Here is a 21732-nt window from a genome sequence, read left to right as displayed (position 1 = left end):
CTTAAATCAGTTTGTCACGTTTACTCCCGCTCCCACTCTCCGGTGCCCGACGTCGCCAGTTGTCTCATCATTATGCTCACCTGCCACCATCGTTACACGTACCTGCGCCTCATGACACTCACCTGGACTCCATCACCTTCCTGATTACCTCCCCTATATCTGTCACTCCCCTTGGTTCTTTCCTCAGTTGTTGACTCTGATTCTGTTCCTGTGTTCTGTACGCTACTCGTGTTTCTTGTTTTGTTTCATGTTTCATTTATGATTAAATTCACTCCCTGTACTTGCTTCTCGACTCCCAGCGTATACAATACAGAATAACGCCTCACCAAGGGGAAACAACAGGGATTCATAATATTTTTACTGGTGACGTTGGGTCCAAGTGTCGCTGTCGAAGCAACAGGGATGCCTCAGCTGGCTCGTCAGGCTTCCTTGCCTCGGCTGGCTCGACAGGTTCTCAAGCTCAACAGGTTCTCAAGCCTCGGATTGTGGTGCCAGGACAACCACCTCTCCCTCAACATGAGCAAGACAAAGGAGCTGATCGTGGACTACAGGAAAAGGATGACAAAGCGCCCCCAATTCACATTGACGGGGCTGTAGTGGAGCGGGTCGAGAGTTTCAAGTTCTTTGGTGTCCACATCACCAACAAACTATCATGGTCCAAACACACCAAGACAGTTGTGAAGAGGGCACGACAACACCTTTTCCCGCTCAGGAGACTGAAAAGATTTGGCCTGGTCCCCAGATCCTCAAAAAGTTCTACAGCTGCACCATCGAGATAATCCTGACCGGTTGCATCACCGCCTGGTACGGCAGCTGCTCGGAATCCGACCGTAAGACGCTACAGAGGGTAGTGCGTACGGCCCAGTACATCACTGGGGTCAAGCTTCCTGCCATCCAGGATATACATACTAGGCTGTGTCAGAAGAAGGACCAAAAAATTGTCATAGACTCCAGTCACCCAAGTCATAGACTATTCTCCCTGCTACCGCACGGCAAGCGGCACCAGAGCGCCAAGTCTAGTTCCAAAAGGCTCCTTAACAGCTTCTACCCCCAAGTCATAAATAATTAATCAAATGGCCACCTGGATCCCTAAACAGAACTTGTTACAGGGAATACTGAACAAAGAGGTTCCCCCTCCCAGGTTCCTGAGCCTGTTTAGGGATCTAAATAGACATTTAAATATGACTGAAGGAGTACAGTTTAAGTTTGTTTACTTTTGAATGTTAGAAGTATATTTTTTTCACCTTTCCCTTCTCCATTTTATTTTAGAAATAGTAGAAAAAGTTGACCCTTGCCTTTTGGCTGATCCATTTGTGGTTTCACAGTGGGTGAAAAAAAGAGTTGGGTAATGTGGAGTCGGTGAGGGTAACCAGAAGTGGTCTAGTGATAATTGTTTGTGTTTCTGTTGGTCAGAGGGAGAATGCGCTTGGAGTAAAACGAATGGGGGCAAGAAAAGTTCATTGTTTCGTTCTCAAGAAAAGGGCACAAATGAAAGGAGTGATAACTGGGGTAGCAGTAGATATAAACGTTGACCAGCTGAGGGGAAAGATTCCCGGTGTATGTGATGCTCGTTGTTTGATGCGATGCAGACAGGGTGGCGAGAGTGGGGAAACAGAAGAGTCATTGTCTGTTCTTCTGAGTTTTGAAGTTGAGTCTTTGCCCGACAAAGTGAAGATAGGATATATAAGTTATCCTGTACGAGCGTATGTGCCGAATACATAGAGATGTTACAGGTGTCAAGCTTATGGGCAGTGTGTAGGAGGGAGGGTCCAAGGTGTGAGAAATGTGCAGAAGGGCATGAGACAAAGGAATGTGTAGCATTGGGGAAAGTAGTGGAATGTGTTAATTGTAGGGGTGCCCATGGAGCTGGGGATCAGAAATGTCCCGTGCGAGAGAGGCACGTTGAGGTTTTCAGGGTTAGAGTAGTGCAGAAGTTGTCATATGCTGAGGCAGTGAAGAAAGTAGAGGAAGATGGGTTAAGGGGGAGGAGTGGGGAGAGTAGTAGAGATATATCAGTACAGAGGGATAGGCCAAAAAGTGATTTAAGTTTCAGTAAGATTGGATTTATAGCAATGGTTATCAACTGTACTGCAGGGATGGGATGGAAGTCGCAGCAAACTGAAGTTGTGGTTGCAGCTGCAGAGAGGTATTTGGGTGTGCGAGACTTGACATCAGAAGATTTACAGGGTGTGTTAAGTGATGATGTCCCATCCTTTTAGGATGATGGCATGAGGTAGGAATAAAGACATTTAATTAGCGGAGTAGGGTGGTGTTCATTTTATTTGATATAATGTTGAAATTAGTGAGTGTAGTGTTAGATGGTAGGGTATTTATTTAGTACATTTTTATTCTTCAAGCAAAGTATAATATACAAGCAATATATATACTCCAGTCTAGTAGGTGGCGGAAATGCAACAAATTAGATGCCAACCTCCGTTAAACCTCATAGAAGAACAAGAAGAAGAAGAAGACCGGGGAAAAGATGGCTGAAGCAAACACTGATGTGGTTTGTGCATCTAATGGCGGCGGAATCGAGGAGAAATTGAATATTGTTCAAATAAATGGAAAAAGGAGAAAAGTAGTGCATAGTGCTGAGAATGTCACTACGATTTATTGATGTGGATGCTTCTACACCTGCATTGCTTGCTGTTTGGGGTTTTAGGCGGGGTTTCTGTACAGCACTTTGAGATATCAGCTGATGTACGAAGGGCTATATAAATACATTTGATTTGATTTGATCAGCTGGAAGGATGTCAAATCTTGAATCCATTTGAGTTATCCAAACTGGTAGAGAGAGTGTTGGGTAAAGTGAAGGCTATGAGGAACACGAGAGGTGGGCTTGTTTAGATTTTTTTGTATTTCTGAGGATCAGAAGGAACGTGTGTTGCATATCAACCGATTTGAGTTTTAAGTGTCGTGAGTGTCTCTTCAGAAAAGGGCACCCCTCATGGAGGTAATATCTGGAGTTTTGTGGGAAGTTGATACTGCAGAGATAAAAAATATTCCTGGAGTGACTGATGCGTCGGATGAATCGTGTGGTGAAAGAAAAAGTGAAGAGGCTATCTGTTCTTTTGTTTTTTGATATGGAGTATCTCCCTACTCAATAGCAATTGGGATATATACACTACAGAGTCAGAGCTTTTGTTCCAAGACCAATGCAGTGTGATCACTGTAAAGCATTTGGACATATTTCAAGTGTTTGTAGAAAGGAAAAGCCGTCAAGTTGTGGGAAAGATCATATCCTATCTTATATAAAGGAATGAAGATGTGATATGTTGTAACTGTGGTGGGAACCATGAAGCCATGTCTTTAGAATACCCAACAAGGGTGAACGAGAATGAGGTGGCCAAAGTCAGGGCAGTCCAGAGCATGTCATATGCAGAGGCTGTTCAAGGGGGTTGAGGATTCGAATAGTGGTCCTGAAGAGGTGGTAGGTAGGTCTTCGCTGCAGGGGTTGCCGGTCACCAGCAAGATTCAGATATTTTAAAGGTTAAAAAGATGGACTTTGTGGCCTTTATAGCTATGGTGATTAATGGCACTGCCAAGGTGGAGAGGAAGTCCAAAATATATATTATTGTGGGTGTTGCAGAATGTGCAGTTGCATGGAGTTTTGTCACAAGTCGTACCATCCTCTCAGGCCATAGAACCTGAGAAGGGTGATATGGAGATGTGAAGGAAGGAAGAAGTGGGAGTTTTTGTTTTTTTGTCAATGTGTATTTCACCATTAAACCCACAGAAGAAGAAAAATAAGAATACGATTGGTTTCACTGAGTTTTTAGAAAAATGGGGACGTATTTATCGCAAAGAATTTATGTAGGTAGGCTGTGAATGGCCTCACATTCCAGTACAGTAGGTGGCAGTGTATGCACCTTAAATTGGATGCGATTCGCCAACCCAATCCGAAAGAAGAAGGGCACCTTTTTTCATTAAACGTTGGAGGAAATACGTTCTTAGCATGAGAGGAACGTGTTTGCTGTCTTCATAAACACTAGCCAGCTAGCCAACACTAGCCGTGCTGCTGCTCCAGTTTCAACTGTTCTGCCTGCGGCTATGGAACCCTGACCTGTTCACCGGACATGCTACCTGTCCCAGACCTGCTGTTTTCAACTCTCTAGAGAGTGGTAGAGATACTCTGAATGATTGGCTATGAAAAGCCAACTGACATTTACTCCTGAGGTGCTGACCTGTTGCTTTTAATAATCACAGTGGTTGCCGAGGGTGCATGCTGGTCCATGCTGGTCATCTATGAACATTTGAACATCTTGGCCATGTTCTGTTATAATCTCCACCCGGCACAGCCAAAAGAGGACTGGCCCCCCCTTATAGCCTGGTTCCTCTCTAGGTTTCTTCCTAGGTTCTGGCCTTTCTAGTTTTTCCTAGCCACCGTGTTTCTACACCTGCATTGCTTGCTGTTTGGGGTTTTAGGCTGGGTTTCTGTACAGCACTTTGAGATATCAGCTGATGTAAGAAGGGCTTTATAAATACATTTGATTTGAAACATTAGAAACAGAATTGTTATGCTAACCTGTTTGCAATCTCTTTAGCTTTGCTAACTAGCTTGCTGGCTAGTTACATAGGTTAGCTGGGTAGTTAGCTACAGTACTTGGTTACCGCCATCAAGATGTTGTATTATTAACAGATTTAGCCTGTTCTGCCGTTTGCAGACTGCATACTAGAATTTGAATATAGCTCGGGACGAGGGAATGTGGACACAACGTAGACATGGTAGGTGTAGATGCATGACATTTTCGGAATTCTATGATCAGAACTCCATGATCAGAATACAAAAGCTACATGAACTGTCAAGTCTAGACACGGCCTGTGTTTGCGAGATGCCAGACAAAAAGGCAATTTTAAAACCGTCACGCAACTCCTGCTGTGTTAACAAACATCCCCCAAACAAACAAATATGACTCTCGGAAAATGAGTGTTCCACAGGGATGCTGGCCCATATTGACTCCAAGGCTTCCCACATTTGTGCCAAGTTGGCTGGATGTCCTTTGGGTGGTGGACCATTCTTGATACACACGGGAAACTGTTGAGCGAGAAAAACCCAGCGGCATTACACAAACCGGTGCGCCTGGCACCTACTACCATACCCCGTTCAAAGGCACTTAAATATTTTGTACTGCCCATTCACCCTCTGAATGTCACACATACACAATCCATGTCTCAATTGTCTCATGGCCTAAAAATCCTTATTTAACCTGACTCCTCCCCTTCATCCTTACTGATTGAAGTGGATTTAACAAGTGACATCAATAAGGGATCATAGCTTTCACCTGAATTCACCTGGTCAGTGGATGTCATGGAAAGAGAAGGTGTTCATTATGTTTTGTAGGGAAGGAGAAAGGTTAAAGAAGGATTTTTAAGCCTTGAGAAAATTGAGACATGGATTTTGTATGTGTGCCATTCAAAGGGTGAATGGGCAAGACAAAATATTTAAGTGCCTTTGAATGGGGTATGTTAGTATGTGTCAGGCACACTAGTTTGTGTCAAGAACTGCAATGCTGCTGGGTTTTTCACTCTCAAGTTTCCCGTGTGTATCAAGAATGGTCCACCAGCCAAAGGACATCAAGAGAACTTGATAACTGTGGGAAGCATTGTAGTCAACATGGGCCAGCATCCCTGTGGAACACTTGACACCTTGTAGAGTCCATGCCCCAATGAAATGAGGCTGTTCTGAGGTGAAAAATGTGTGTGTGTGTGTGTGTGTGTGAGGTGCAACTCAATATTAGGAAGATCTCCCGTAATGTTTTGTACACTCAGTGTATACTCCTCACACAATTTGTTTGTGTTGCATATTTGAAATATTTACCTGAATTTTTTACCACCCCACTAAATTTGTCACTACCGAAGCATAGTGAAAAAGTTGCAATAAAGGGAGAACCATGCACAGTAGTGATCATTTTTAACCTTCTATTACAAATTACTTTTAGAAATGTTATTTGCATACCAAATTAACAAAATAGTTTTAAAAAATACCTGATTTTCAAAACCTTTCAAATTAATTTAGAGAAATGTCATCGCTATTGTTCTCTGTAAAATGTTGAATGTATGAATCTGAAACTTGTTCATTGATTTACTTATGCATCTAATTCATTATTTTAAATGATCACATTTTAGCAATTTAGCAGATGCACTTGTCCTTGCTCAAGAACATGTCAATAGTCAGCTCGGAGATTCGAATCAGCAACATTTCAGTTAATGGCCCAATGCTCTTAACCTCTAGGCTAACTGCTGCCCCATCACTTTACCCGTCTTTATTCTGGCAAAATAACAGGCATTTAGGTGTCAAGTGTTAATCACAGAGATAAATGGAGGACTCTAGATGGATATACTTTTTTTTTTATTATAGACATTGCCAATGAGGGTTTCCACCATTTAAAAGTAGTCAACTGGGAGTGATCAGTCAATGATCAGAGAGCATTGTCTTTTTCAAATGCTCTCTGATTGGGTTGCATATGGTTTGTAAACCAAAGACTAAGGTAATATCCAGGAGCCGAGACCACGATTTATGCCAGGACATTGGTCCCAAGATCCAGGCCCAGTGAGTTGAGGCCATGACAAGGTCCCACTTTCCTGAGGTCAAATGACTGAAAATCTGGTGTTTCTATGTCAAATGGTTTTGTTAAATTTCAGTCTTCTGTGATGTATATAAAGTGTAATATTTGTATGCAAACTCAAAATGTAATACATATATATATATCTGACATGGTACAGGTGTCTTCTTTTTTTTAAGCCCATACCCATGTGTGCGAGGTGTATACTTTTTATACTTTGTTTAATAATTAAGACTACCAAGAAACACTCTGTGTGACCCTGATTTAACCCACTGCAGTAAAAGGTTATTAAAGACCGAATTTATGTGGTCTTGAGTGGCCCAACACCAAGACCACTCGATCAAGTGTCCATGGGCCCTTTCTTCAATTGTAAGAAACTCAAGTAAACAGTACAGTAGAGCACATTACAGTACAGCATAGCACATTAAAGACACCTATGTTTCTGGCAAATATATGTATATGTTTGGGCTCTTGGAGCATTGGAGCTCCTCTGCTGGCTACACTTTTTCCTGAAGTGTGCACTTGTCCACTACCCACATGGTAGTCCTCTGTAGCTCAGTTGGTATAGCATGGTGCATTCAACTTTAGAATGGAGATAACACTGCCGCTGCTGTATATTAGATGTTCGGTAGAGACACTTAAAAATACATGAAGATTTATCAACTTGCTAACTCATTTTCTCAAAAAATTTTGCAAACAGACTACTCACCATGTGGCCATGCCGGAGAGGAGTGCAATCCCATCACCTGGTGATATTTGTATGGGTGTGGCTTAAGGCACATTCATTCTACAGTCTTTCAATGTGTGACATCAAAAGAGGGGACAGCATTTTTTTTATTTTTAAGATTTGTTAAAAATCTACAAATAAACTACAAGATGTTCTATGGAAATAATAGTGTTAAATAAATCATGAAATACTTTATTTTCAAACACATCTCAATAGAAATAATTGCATAAACAATGTACTATATTATGTACAATGTACTATATACAGTATGTACAATGTTAATTTTATAATATGTTTGTTATTGCCTTGGATTGAAATAAAATATATCATGATGTAAATAAATGTCCTAAGTTTGGAGACTTAACTGCTTTTTTAAAATAGTTTTTTGGGGTGGGACTACAATTTGCACCACTTCTGTAGAATGCCCCATGTATGGAGACAGATTCACTCCAGCGAAGACATTATCAGAGAAATTAGTAATCAGAGCTGACATGTTATTTCAGAAGAGGTTGTGATTTGGATTGGCCTGCAAGCTGCTTTTTGATTGTCTGTGATTCAAAATCACTTAATGCGGAACGTCTTCACGTTTTTGCTTCTGAATCTGTCTTCGATTATCAATCAAGACTATCTGAGCTGAGAATAAGATGAGGGCTGCATCCCAAATGGCGCCCCCTTCCCATCATAGTGCACTACTTTTGACCAGGACCAATAGGGCATTATATAGACTAGTATATAGTATGCAGTGCCCTATATAGAGAATAGAGTGCCATTTACTGCATATCAAAGTGGCTCTCCGCTCCCTTTTAAGATGCATAGTTATTAGCTTGTCTGTGGAAACAATTATAGGAAAAAAATTATTTGCTATTACATGATGCAATTTCCAATTTCTGTTTGCATCACTGGGTGAAATAAAGGCTTTGGTTAATTGGGATAACTTGCATAGACAATAACTAACCTAAGTGCTAGAGGTTTCACTCTAAGTTACATACATTAACATCATGTGGATAAACTGCATAAATATAGCCAGAGGAAAGATCTGAATCTAAATCTAGAACTGCATGCATTGTGGTTTCACTCCGCCATACTTTAGATACTACTGCATATCACACAGCAACACATCCTACAACCTGTTGATCATTTGTTAACAATCATCAACGTATCTCTCCTGGGGCATCTGTGATCGGATTAATGTCCATTGGGTAAACAATGCTGGTACATGTTCGAATAAACACCCCCAGGCCTATTAATATGTATGTGTGTGTGTGTGTGTGTGTGTGTGTGTGTATGGTGTGGTTGTGTGTTTGTGTGGTTGTGTGTGTGTGTTGTGTGTGTGTGTGTGTGTGTGTGATTGTGTGTGGTGTGGTGGTGTGTTTGTAATCCATTGACAGCAATGGTGATCGTGCTTGTACCTAAAATGTAAACTAAAAAAAACTAACATCATCGGCAATTCATTCAACTCATTGAACTAAGTGGTGAATTAACAGTGCAACAGCCAGATGATTATTAAGGAGTATTAATACTTGTAACAGTCAGAGCTGTCTGGAGTCAATTGTATTGAATTTTTAATAGTATGTGAACTATGAATAATATTGATATAATATTATAAATTAATATTCCTAATCCACATAAAAATATCAAAGGTTTTAAAGATCATCACCGAGTGATGTCTTTCATGGCAAAATCTCATGCCACTTCTGTACATCAACTACACTACATGTTGCCCTCTTTAGTGCTTTGTGGCAAAACGTCCCCACAATGGTTACCCTAGTCCCAGAGGTAGCCTGCTTTTCATTGCATAGTGTCGCATTGTCTGGACTGTCGTATCACTCCCTGACCGGCAACACTCCATTACATTCAAATGCAATTTGATTCAGAAACTAAACATCTCTACCGAAACAGCAATCTGCTATTTTCAAACTGCACTAAATCTAAACTTACATATGTGTCGAAGTTCAGTCTTTTTGGATCTTAAAAGGCCTTGGCATACTGGTGAATCCATGAGGTCCCTCCTGATCCAAACTTATCCTCCCTTAAATGTCTCCATGAAGTTTTTAGTTGGATGTATTACTATTCCTCACAAACAGATAGTCAAAGGGTTCGTTTTGGGATGAACTCAGTCGGACTCTCTTACTTATAATGACGAGTTGGTGTCCCACAAGGGTCAATATTAGGCCCCCTTTGTTTACATCTATATAAATTGATCTCCCACTTGCTTCCCACAAGTTAACATGCAAATGTAGTGCAGACGATTACATACTGTATGTTACAGTATCCCCGCCACGTTCACTTATCGCGGATTCTGCTGATTCGCGGCCTTTCATAATGCATTTTTTTTTCATTTTTTTGGTTCATGTGCTCTGCATTCTGGATTCGCTAAAAAACTCACTCTCTCGCTTTCCTTGTTCAAAACAGCTACGACATTTGCTATCCATTTTGTCGGTCTCGTGCCATTTATGTGTACGTACATAAAACAGCTTGGCAAATTTACATTAAGTTGGCCAAATTATCTTGTAATTTCGAACATCTCCTAAACCCATAATAACCCACTGCAGAGCGCAGTCAGGATGCAGCGGCCCAGTCTGAAGAGCAGTGAAACGGCCTACACGTGAGTCACTGTATTTGTATACATGTAATAGTTGCTAATTGTAAAAAAAAAAAAAAATTCTATTTCGCGGATTTCACTTATCGCGGGTCATTTTCGGAACGTAACCCCCGCGATAAACGAGGGATTACTGTACACTCAAAAAATAGACAACTAGTTGTAAACAAGTTAACTGAAGCTATGGTACATGTTTCTAAATGGATGACTAATTCTTGCCTGCATTTAAATATTTAAATAAGACTGTTTGTAAGTACTTCTCTAAGAAATCCATTGATTATTCCCAATGAGATGTTCTTGTTAATGTGTCTAACTTCAGGTATCTTGGCGTCATTTTGCACTCCAACTTGACATTTAATAAACATGTGAACAAAGGTGGTTAACACGGTCAAGTTTGGATTATCCAACTTTAGGTTTATAAGACCTTTCCTTCCTCTGGAGGCCGTCAAACTATAAAGGCATGGTATGATCTTCTGACATCTGAGATATTGCCTCACATGCTGGTCACAAGCAGGAGCTACTATTCTGAAACCAATTGAATCACTCTACAAACAAACACTTAAGATTTTTGATAACAAACCAAACAGCTACCACCATTGTCATATAATTTACAAACATAATTTATTTATTCTGGATAGCTTTAAACATTATGTAGATGCAAGCCTTGTCTTTAAGATCCTGCATGGTCTTGGCCCTCCACCCCTATACCGGCATATCATGCTCAAGGAAAGCATCTCCAGGATAACAAGGGCAGTAACTAGAGGGGATTGTTGTCCCTTTTCGACACAGTAAAATCGGTCAATCTGCCTTCTCTGTTAGAGCTACAATACACTGGAATGCAATGCCCATGGACTTGAGAAGCTGCACTGATTATTATACTTTAAAATTTGATTTGAGAACATGGCTCAAATCTATCCAAACCTGTACACGTGAGTTATCTGTGGTTCCTCATATGTAAGACAACAGTTGATGATAGTGTTGTTGTTGTTAGAATTGTTAGGTTCTAATTATTAGAGTAAGAACTCGACGTACACTGTGAAAGCTTAAACCAAGTCTATTCTTCCCAAAGGATCAAACATATTCACACGAGCACTAGTGTTTAACCCGTTCCCTATGCTGAGTCTCCTCCTACACATCTGAACATCCAATGCATCTCTGTTGCTAGACAGAACCTTCAGTGATATATGTTCTTCCTCACTTCATAGGACCTGACCTCTGCCCCAAAGTGCTCACTCCTCCCCAACTCAAGGCTGTCATGGTGACTGGTACCAGACTGTGTCTCTTCTCCTCCCAGAGGATCCCTGATGGCTAACAATAACATATTGTGACATAACGTAAATGTTATACATTACCCTCTCTCCCTCAGTGACATGAATAAGTATATTTCCTATTCTCAGAACCCAACATAGTTATATATTATTGGATGTAATGTATTTGTATTTTGTATTGTTTGTGTGAGTATTTGTATAGTGGCTGTGTAAAGTCCCTTACCTGCCTGGGGACTACAGGTGCAAATTAGCTTTTGGCTAACCCCGGTACATTTACATGGATGTTGCATTATTGTAATATTGATGTTGATTAATGTGCATTGTCCCCTATACATAAATAAATCATGTAGGAAACAAGGTGCCACTTGGGATTCAGCCAAAATCTACTAATCACCCCAAAACTGTTGTTCAGCAAGACGATGTCACTGCTAGTATAATGTACGTTACAGTAATGCTCTTAGTACTACTCAGTACTGTAAGTATTTAGTACTACTCAGTACTGTCTGTGTCCTTTAGTGCCCAACTGAGCCAGCCTGGCAGCACATCTGGTCTGTCTGTTGAGACAGTGTTATGGATGGTAAACAGCTGTCAGCAGAAGTCCCTAGTGCATTATGTGCTAATCCACACTGTCAGCAGGAGGATCCCGTGCCAGTTTAATATGGCCATGATCGTTAGCATCGCCGGCTAGGCATCACTGGCTAGGGTAAGCTAAGGCTAGCAGCTAGCTACAGCAGCTAATACAAATCTAGATGTGATGGCTAGACTAGGGTTAAGGCTACAGCAGATGGCTACGGGTTAAGCCAGCCGTCAGTGAGTATTGCTTAGCCTTGGCGACAAATTATTTTTTTAATCAAAAACATCCCAGTGGGGGTGGCGATTACTATAGCGTTCCTCCCAAAGGAGTGGACACACTATACACATGGGACAGGACACACACAAATACACCCACAAAAATACACACACACACACACATAGGACAGGGCACACATATTTTTTATTTCACCTTTATTTAACCAGGTAGGCAAGTTGAGAACAAGTTCTCATTTACAATTGCGACCTGGCCAAGATAAAGCAAATCAGTTCGACATACAACACAGAGTTACACATGGAGTAAAACAAACATACAGTCAATAATACAGTAGAAAAAGAAGTCTATTTACAATGTGAGCAAATTAGGTGAGATAAGGGAGGTAAAGGCAAAAAAAAGGCAATGGTGGCGAAGTAAATACAATATAGCAAGTTAAACACTGGAATGGTAGATTTGCAGTGGAAGAATGTGCAAAGTAGAGATAGAAATAATGGGGTGCAAAGGAGCAAAATAAATAAATAAATAAATACAGTAGGGGGAGAGGTAGTTGTTTGGGCTAAATTATAGATGGGCTATGTACAGGTGCAGTAATCTGTGAGCTGCTCTGACAGCTGGTGCTTAAAGCTAGTGAGGGAGATAAGTGTTTCCAGTTTCAGAGATTTTTGTAGTTCATTCCAGTCATAGGCAGCAGAGAAGTGGAAGGAGAGGCGGCCAAAGGAAGAATTGGTTTTGGGGGTGACTAGAGAGACATACCTGCTGGAGCGCGTGCTACAGGTGGGTGCTGCTATGGTGACCAGCGAGCTGAGATAAGGGGGGACTTTACCTAGCAGGGTCTTGTAGATGACCTGGAGCCAGTGGGTTTGGCGACGAGTATGAAGCGAGGGCCAGCCAACGAGAGCGTACAGGTCGCAGTGGTGGGTAATATATGGGGCTTTGGTGACAAAAAGGATGGCACTGTGATAGACTGCATCCAATTTATTGAGTAGGGTATTGGAGGCTATTTTGTAAATGACATCGCCGAAGTCGAGGATCGGTAGGATGGTCAGTTTTACAAGGGTATGTTTGGCAGCAATGAGTGAAGGATGCTTTGTTGCGAAATGAGCCAATTCTAAGATTTAACTTTGGATTGGAGATGTTTGATGTGAGTCTGGAAGGAGAGTTTACAGTCTAACCAGACACCTAGGTATTTGTAGTTGTCCCATATTCTAAGTCAGACCGTCCAGAGTAGTGGATGCTGGACGGGCGGGCAGGTGCAGGCAGCAATCGGTTGAAGAGCATGCATTTAGTTTTACTTGTATTTAAGAGCAATTGGAGGCCATGGAAAGAGAGTTGTATGGCATTGAAGCTCGTCTGGAGGGTTGTTAACACAGTGTCCAAAGAAGGGCCAGAAGTATACAGAATGGTGTCGTCTGCGTAGAGGTGGATCAGAGACTCACCAGCAGCAAGAGCGACATCATTGATGTATACAGAGAAGAGAGTCGGTCCAAGAATTGAACCCTGTGGCACCCCATAGAGACTGTCAGCGCCCGGACAACAGGCCTCCGATTTGACACACTGAATCTATCAGAGAAGTAGTTGGTGAACCAGGCGAGGCAATCATTTGAGAAACCAAGGCTATCGAGTCTGCCGATGAGGATGTGGTGATTGAAGAGTCGAAAGCCTTGGCCAGGTCAATGAATACGGCTGCACAGTATTGTTTCTTATCGATGGCGGTTAAGATATCGTTTAGGACCTTGAGCGTGGCTGAGGTGCACCATGACCAGCTCTGAAACCAGATTGCATAGCGGAGAAGGTATGGTGGATTCGAAATGGTCGTAATCTGTTTGTTCACTTGGCTTTCGAAGACCTTAGAAAGGCAAGGGTAGGATAGATATGCAGGATAGCACGCGACTTGTGTGGTTCAGCATTATGTTAGTGACCACTGCTGTTCAAAACATTTCCGAGTTGGCAGATGAATGTCATAGCAGAGCCATATTCCAGCCATAGAGGAGTAATGTGTCTGTGTACACAGTAGCAGCAAATCAATTGTATTAGTCACATGCACCGAACACAACAGGTGTAGACCTTACAGTGAAATGCTTACTTACAAGCCCCTAACCAACAATGCAGTTTAAAAAATATGAATAAGAATGAAAAGGAACAGGTAATTAAATAGTAGCAGTAAAATAACAATAGCGAGACTATATACAGGGGTACAGTAAAGATCAATGTGCGGGGACCAGGTTGGTCACGGTAAATGAGTAATATGTACATGTAGGTAGAGTTCTTAAAGTGACTATGCATAGATAATAACAGAGAATAGGAGCTAAGTAAAAGGGGGGGGGGGGGCAATGCAAATAGTCTGGGTAGCCATGTGATTAGATGTTCAGAGTCTTATGGCTTGCGGGTAGAAGCCTCTTGGACCTAAACTTGGCACTCCGGTACCGCTTGCTGTGCGATAGCAGAGAGAACAGTCCATGACTAGTGCGGCTGGAGTCTTTGACAATTTTTAGGGCCTTTCTCTGATGATGTGGACACCAAGGAACTTGAAGCTCTCAACCTGCTCTACTACAGCCCCGTCGATGAGAATGGGGGCGTGGTCGGTCCTCCTTTTCCTGTAGTCCACAATCATCTCCTTTGTCATGATCACGCTGAGGGAGAGGCTGTTGTCCTGGCACCACACGGCCAGGTCTCTGACCTCCTCCCTATAGGCTGTCTCGTTGTTGTCGGTGATCAGGCCTACCACTGTAGTGTCATCGGCAAACTTGATGGTATTGTAGTCGTGCCTGGTCGTGCAGTCATGAGTGAACAGGGAGTACAGGAGGTGACTGAGCACGCACCCCTAAGGGGCCTCTGTGTTGAGGATCAGCGTGGTGGATGTGTTGTTACCTATCCTTACCACCTGGGGATGGCCCATCAGGAAGTCCAGGATCCAGTTGCAGAGGGAGGTGTTTAGTCCCAGGGTCCTTAGATTAGTGATGAGCTTTGAGGGCACTATGGTGTTGAATGCTGAGCTGTAGTCAATGAACAGCATTCTCACATAGGTGTTCCTTTTGTCCAGGTGGGAAAGGGCAGTGTGGAGTGCAATAGAGATTGCATCATCTGTGGATCTATTAGGGCGGTATGCAAATTGGAGTGGGTCTAGGGTTTCTGGGATAATGGTGTTGATGTGAGCCATGACCAACCTTTCAAAGCACTTCATGGCTACAGACGTGAGTTCTACGGGTCGGTAGTCATTTAGGGAGGTTACCTTAGTGTTCTTGGGCACAGGGACTATAGTGGTCTGCTTAAAACATGTTGGTATTACAGACTCGGACAGGTAAGAGGTTGAAAAAGTCAGTGAAGACACTTGCCAGTTAGTCAGTGCATGCTCGTAGAACACGTCCTGGTAATCTGTCTTGTGAATGTTGACCTGTTTAAAGGTCTTACTCACATCGGTAGCAGAGAATGTGATCACACAGTTGTCCGGAACAGCTGGTGCTCTCATGCATGTTTCAGTGTTATTTGCCTCGAAGCGAGTATAGAAGTAGTTTAGCTCGTCTGGTAGGCTCGTGTCACCGGGCAGCTCTCGGCTGTGCTTCCCTTTCTAGTCTGTAATGGTTTGAAAGCCCTGGCACATCCGACGAGCGTCGGAGCCGGTGTAGTACGATTTGATCTTAGTCCTGTATTGATGCTTTGCATGTTTGATGGTTCATCTGAGGGCATAGCGGGATTTCTTATAGGTTTCCGGGTTAGAGTCACGCAGTTGAGAACGGCAGCTCTACCCTTTAGCTCTGTGCGGATATTGCCTGTAATCCATGGTTTCTGGTTGGGGTATGTACGTACAGTCACTGTGGGGACGACGTCCTCGATGCACTTATTGATAAAGCCAGTGACAGATGTGGTGTATTCCTCAATGCCATCGGAAGAATCCCGGAACAGATTCCAGTCTGTGCTAGAAAAACAGTCCTGTAGCTTAGTATCTGCTTCATCTGAACACTTTTTTATTGACCGAGTCACTGTTGCTTCCTGCTTTAATTTTTGCTTGTAAGCAGGAATCAGGAAGATAGAATTATGGTCAGATTTGCCAAATGGAGGGTGAGGGAGAGCTTTGTACACGTCTCTGTGTGTGGAGTAAAGGTGGTCTAGAGTTCTTTTCCCTCTGGTTGCACATTTAACATGCTGATAGAAATTAGGTAAAACGGAATTAAGTTTCCCTGCATTATAGTCCCCGGCCACTTGGAGCGCCGCCTCTGGATGAAAGTTTTCCTGTTTGCTTATGGCCGTATACAGCTCATTGAGTGCAGTCTTAGTGCCAGCATTGGTCTGTGGTGGTATGTAGACAGCTACGAAAAATACAGATGAAAACTCTCTAGGTAGATAGTGTGATCTACAGCTTATCATGAGATACTTCCTTAGATATTGTGCACCAGCTGTTGTTTACAAATATGCATTGTCCGCCCCCCCCCCTTGTCTTACCAGACGCCGCTGTTCTATCCTGCCGATACAGCGTATAACCAGCCAGCTGTATGTTGATAATGTCGTTGTTCAGCCACGACTCTGTGAAGCATAAGATATTACAGGTTGTAATGTCCCGTTGGTAGTTTAATCTTCCTCGTAGGTCGTCAATTTTATTTTTCAACGATTGCATGTTAGCTAGTAAAACGGAAGGCAGTGGGGGTTTGTTCGATCACCTACGAATTCTCAGAAGGCAGCCTGACCTCCATCCTCTTTTTCTCCGCAAATTACGTGGATTTGGGCCTGTTCCCGGGAAAGCAGTATGTCCTTCACGTCAGGCTCGTTGGACTCGTTAAAGGAAAAAAAAGCTTCTGCCAGTTCGTGGTGAGTAATCACTGTTCTGATGTCCAGAAGTTATTTTTGGCCATAAGAGACAGTAGCAGCAATATTATGTACAGAATAAGTAAAAAAATAAGTTAAAACAACGCAAAAAAACCACAAAAAAACACAGTTGAGCACGTAAAAAGATAACACGATTAAATTTTCCCTATATTCGGTTGCGTTACCATGGCTTTTGCTTTTGCTGCCTTTTTTCCAGCTGCAATTTTTGGCACTTTCATTCCAGCAACATAGCACCCTGCATACTACTACTGGTTTGCCTCTGAAGCTAAGCAGGGTCGGGCTTGCTCGGTTCCTGTATGGGAAACTAGATGTTGCTAGAAGTGGTGGAAAACAATTTAATAGTGAAAAAAAAAAAATTGTAAGGAGAGGGCAAAGCAATTGCATAACGTAAGTCTACAAACTGCATGCAGCCTACAAGTCAGTGTCCCGACATGCATACATTCACTTTAAACTTCCCACAAAGCACAGACTTGGAGGGACTAAAAGAAGCCAAGCCTGTCCAAGGAAAGCTCCTTTACTGGGCCATTTGCAAACAGAAAGTTACACACCACTAGTTCCTCTGTACTAGTCCTGTGTAACTCCACATACGTTTTTCTCTTCAAGGAGAGGAGAGGAGACTGTAACTGTATGAGCCTGAGTTAGTCAGTTTCCATTGTAGTGTGATTAGATCCATGTACCCTCTGCTGGGATGTTGGGGATGATTGTACTCAGGCTATTTCCAGCTCTGCATGACACTGTGACGCCCCGCTGAACAGTGTGTGTGTGTGTGTGTGTGTGTGTGTGCAGCATGTGTATGTGTGTGTGACCCCCTGCTGATCAATGTTCCCCTTTGTTCCCCTGCAGTACAAGCCCCCCCAGTACAAGCCCCCCTACTTTCATCAGATCGGCTCCAAACAAGAAACAAGTTGAGATGAAAACATCAAAAGAAAAGAGAACTTGTTCATGCTCTTTCTCTCTCTTCCCTATTTTTTCTCATTTTCAAATGCAGCATCTGCAAACATTGTTAAAAAAAAAAGCTGTCTTTGTCACGAAGAAAACAATCCTAAAGTTTAAGTTGGTAGATTTCTCGGTTGCAACAAACGAAGCAAACTTTTATGTGCATCAACACAAAGACTAGCCCTGAGCAAGTCTCATCTGAACTCATCCAATAATACAAGTCCGCTTAGATTTCACACATTCAAAGTAGCAACGTTTTTTTTTTTTTTTTACAATTCTAATAAATGCAACAGTTGAACGGACGAAGATACTCCAAACTTTTTGAAATTGTATAATCCATCAGATATTGACTGAATTCTAGCACATTAAACATTTCACTGGCACGGACAAAGAGATCAGGAATTTTGGTTGGAATTCAGGTATTCAATTTATTGTCAAATTGCACTTTATTTTCTTATAATGCACTCTCTCTTATTGTGTCAGGCATTTAAACAATATTTTGTGTTAAAATAAAGGTATATAGTGCATTCGGAAAGTTTTCAGACACATTTCCATTTTTCCACATTTTGTTATGTTACAGCCTTATTCTAAAATGTATATGTATATATGTAAAAAATCTTAATCAATCTACACACAATGCCCCATAATGACAAAGCGAAAACAGTTTTTTAGATTTTTTTTAGCAAATTTATAAAAAATAAAAACAGAAATACCTTATGAATATGAATTCAGAGCCTTTGCTATGAGACTGGAAATTGAGCTCAGGTGCATTCTGTTTCCATTGATCATCCTTAAGATGTTTCTACAACTTGATTGGAGTCCACCTGTGGTAAATTAAATTGATTGGAAAGGCACACACCTGTCTATATAAGGTCCCACAGTTGACAGTGCATGTCAGAGCAAAAACCAAGCCATGATGTCAAAGGAATTGTCTGTAGGATTGTGTCGAGGCACAGATCTGGGGAAGGGTACCAAAAAATGTGTGCAGCATTGAGGTCCCCAAGAACACAGTGGCCTCCATCACTCTTATACGGAAGAAGTTTGTAACCAAGACTTTTCCTAGAGCTGGCCGCCTGGCCAAACTGAGCAATCGGGGAGAAGGGCTTTGGTCAGGGAGGTGACAAAGAAATCGATGGTCACTCTGACAGAGCTCCAGAGTTCTGGGAGAACCTTCCAGAAGGACAACCTGCAGCACTCCACCAATCAGGCCTTTATGGTAGAGTGGCCAAACGGAAGCGACTCCTAAATAAAAGGCACGATAGCCCACTTGGAGTTTGCCAAAAGGCACCTAAAGGACTCGCGAACCATGAGAAACAAGATTCTCTGGTCTGATAAAACCAAGATTGAACTCTTTGGCCTGAATGCCAAGCGTCACGTCTGGAGGAAACCTGGCACCATCCCTACAGTGAAGCATGGTGGTGGCAGTATCATACTGTGGGGAGGGTTTTCAGAGGCAGGGACTGGGAGACTTGTCAGGGGGATAGATGAACAGAGCAAAGTACAGAGAGATCATTGATGAAAACCTGCTCCAGTGCGCTCAGGATCTCAGACTGGGGCGTAGGTTCACCTTCCAACAGGACAAAAACCCTAAGCACACAGCTAAGACAACACAGGAGTGGCTTCGGGACAAGTCTCTGAATGTCCTTGAGTGGCCCAGCCAGAGCCCGGACTTGAACCCGATTGAACATCTCTGGAGAGACCTGAAAATAGCTGTACAGCGACGCTCCCCACCCAACCTGACAGAGCTTGAAGGGATCTGGGGTCAGGAGCAATGTTCCCTCTAATTATTTTCGGCACTGAGCAAATTTCAGCTAGCTGACTGCAAACTTGAACGTTGTGAAAATTCTGTGCAACTTCCAGTTTACTGTGAACACTGAGGCTGTACCCGCTTTAAATTACAGTTTTAACAGTGGCCAAGTAGGCTACTGTGGCTGTTTCATCATACTGTGGGCCTACCAGAGTGGCCTACCATCAAAAACAATGGATAAAATGCATCCCATAACATCCAATACGTTCTTCTCTGGAGCAGAGCGCCGTTGAAAGGAGTGATAACTGGAGTGGCGTTAAGTGTTGAGGAGGATCAACTGAAGTTGAAGATTCCCGGTGTCTGTTACACCCACCATTTGGTGTGACGCAGACCTGGTGGAGAGCGTGGTGAAACAGAGAAGACACTTTCTGTACAACTGAGTTTTGATGCATTGTCTTTTCCAGCTAAAATCAATTTACGATGTGTCACTTATCCCGTGAGAGCTTTTGTCCCGAACCCATTACAGTGTTTTAGGTGTCAAGCTTATGGTCATGTGGCAGCAGTGTGTAGGAGGGAGATGTCTAGATGTGAGAAGTGTGCAGAAGGACATGAGACAAAGGAATGTGTAGTATCGGTGGGAAAAGTTGTGTGTCAACTGTAGGGGTACCCATGGTGCTGGAGATCAGAGGTGTCTGGTGAGAGAAAGGCATGTTGAGGTTGCCATGATCAGAGTAGTGCAGAAGGTGTCGTATATTGAGGCAGTAAAGAGAGTAGTAGAGGAAGATGGGTCCAAGGTGAGGAATCCTAAAAGGACCCCTGTGAATAGGCTGAGGCCAATAGAGAGTGATAGGAATAACATGTGCTTCAGTAAGGTTCGTTTTTTTGGCGTTCATGGCCATGGTTGATAATTGTACCGCAGGTATTGAATGTAAATCACAGAGGATTGATGTTAAGGTAGCAGCTGCATAGAAGTACTTGGGTGTATGAGATTTTACTGCAGAAGAGTTACAAGATGTTTTGAATGATAATGTCTCGTCCTCCCAGGCTGCTTGCCTGGAGAAGGGTCAGATAGAGCCAAAGTAGTGTAATAGTAGGCTGATACACAGCCAATACAGTAGGTAGCGGCATGCACCTATAATATTTGTTTGCGAACCGCCATAATATCGAAGAAGAAAAAGGAAGAAGAAGTGGAACAGGGCTGACTCACCAGAGATACTTTCTTAGTGCTTTGAGTAGCAATGCCCATGGATCTGTCTTTTTCAGCCACAGTGCAGGTAGGGTAGACAGAACATGGGTTTTGGTGGTTGCAAAACTCATGCTCTGTCAACCCTATCTGCACTGTGGCTGAAAAAGAAAGATCCTTGCGCGTTGCTACTCAAAGCACTAAGAAATGATCTCTAGGTTCACTCATAGGAAATCCATGAAACATCTCATGACGTGTTCTCAATATGTTGCTGCACAAAGAACATGGTGAGTCAGGTTTGTAGGCTAGAACAAGCTACAGTACAGTACGTAACTGAAAACTAAGTAGACGGCTTTTAAAATTCCTCTTCAGATGCTTTAGAGTGGGGTAGCTGGGTGTAAGGCATTTGGTTATTTGGAGGTACCGAAACAGAGGCTTACAACCATAGAATTAAAATAGAGTAGAATGGGCATAGAATCAGTCCACCCATTATGGCATCATTGACTTAAATGGGGATGTCCATTCTAATCATTCGAAATATATAAAATGCTTAAAACTCAGCAAATCTAATTGTTTAAACAATACACAGGTACTGTATACTTGTATTTACCCAAAAGTGTTTATAGTTTACAGGATGTTAGAGCCTCACTTTGTGCTTTGCTTTTCTAACAAGCAGGAGAAGGTGTGTAATTGGAGGATAAAAGTTGAGATCATGTTCTCTCACTTTACTTAATGTGTTTAATTGACCTGTCATGTTGGACTGCAGTTGTAACAGTACTGTGAATGGGCTTACAGCTAAACCATTGAACTCAGTAACTGAATGAAGTCAACTAGCACTAAAGCATTACCATTTTACATTTAGCAGACACTCTTATCCAGAGCGACTTACAGTCCATGCATTCAACTAAGGTAGGTAAATACCATGAATGGGAAATTCATGCAGTTCGTGAAAGATGTTTAAGGTGTGTTTCACATGACGTCTTACAGACAAATGGGGTCCCCTGAAAACCATCCAATAGGAGCATATCTTGATTCTTCGGCCAGTGTGTGTGTGTGTGTGTGTGTGTGTGTGTGTGTGTGTGT

The 21732-nt window shown here is 42.5% G+C and overlaps 1 protein-coding gene across 2 annotated transcripts in view; it reads right to left on the bottom strand.

Moving 5' to 3' along the window:
• The window catches only part of gabrr2a (gamma-aminobutyric acid type A receptor subunit rho2a), a 35634-nt gene that overhangs the window by 11499 nt on the left and 2403 nt on the right, over positions 1 to 21732 (bottom strand). Inside the window, exon 1 of one of the 2 annotated variants that reach the window (XM_023994052.1) lies at positions 7273 to 7339. The exons of the other annotated variant lie outside the window; for it this stretch is intronic. Coding sequence (XP_023849820.1) covers positions 7273 to 7306 — 34 coding nt within the window. The 5' untranslated portion in view covers positions 7307 to 7339. Of the gene's footprint in view, positions 1 to 7272; positions 7340 to 21732 lie in introns of those variants that run through there. 2 annotated transcript variants of the gene reach the window in all.

This window comes from Salvelinus sp. IW2-2015, linkage group LG9, assembly GCF_002910315.2.
Source record: "Salvelinus sp. IW2-2015 linkage group LG9, ASM291031v2, whole genome shotgun sequence".
NCBI lineage: Eukaryota > Metazoa > Chordata > Actinopteri > Salmoniformes > Salmonidae > Salvelinus > Salvelinus sp. IW2-2015.
The sequence above is the reverse complement of the archived record's forward strand: the minus strand, read 5'-3'. Positions and strand labels throughout refer to the sequence as shown.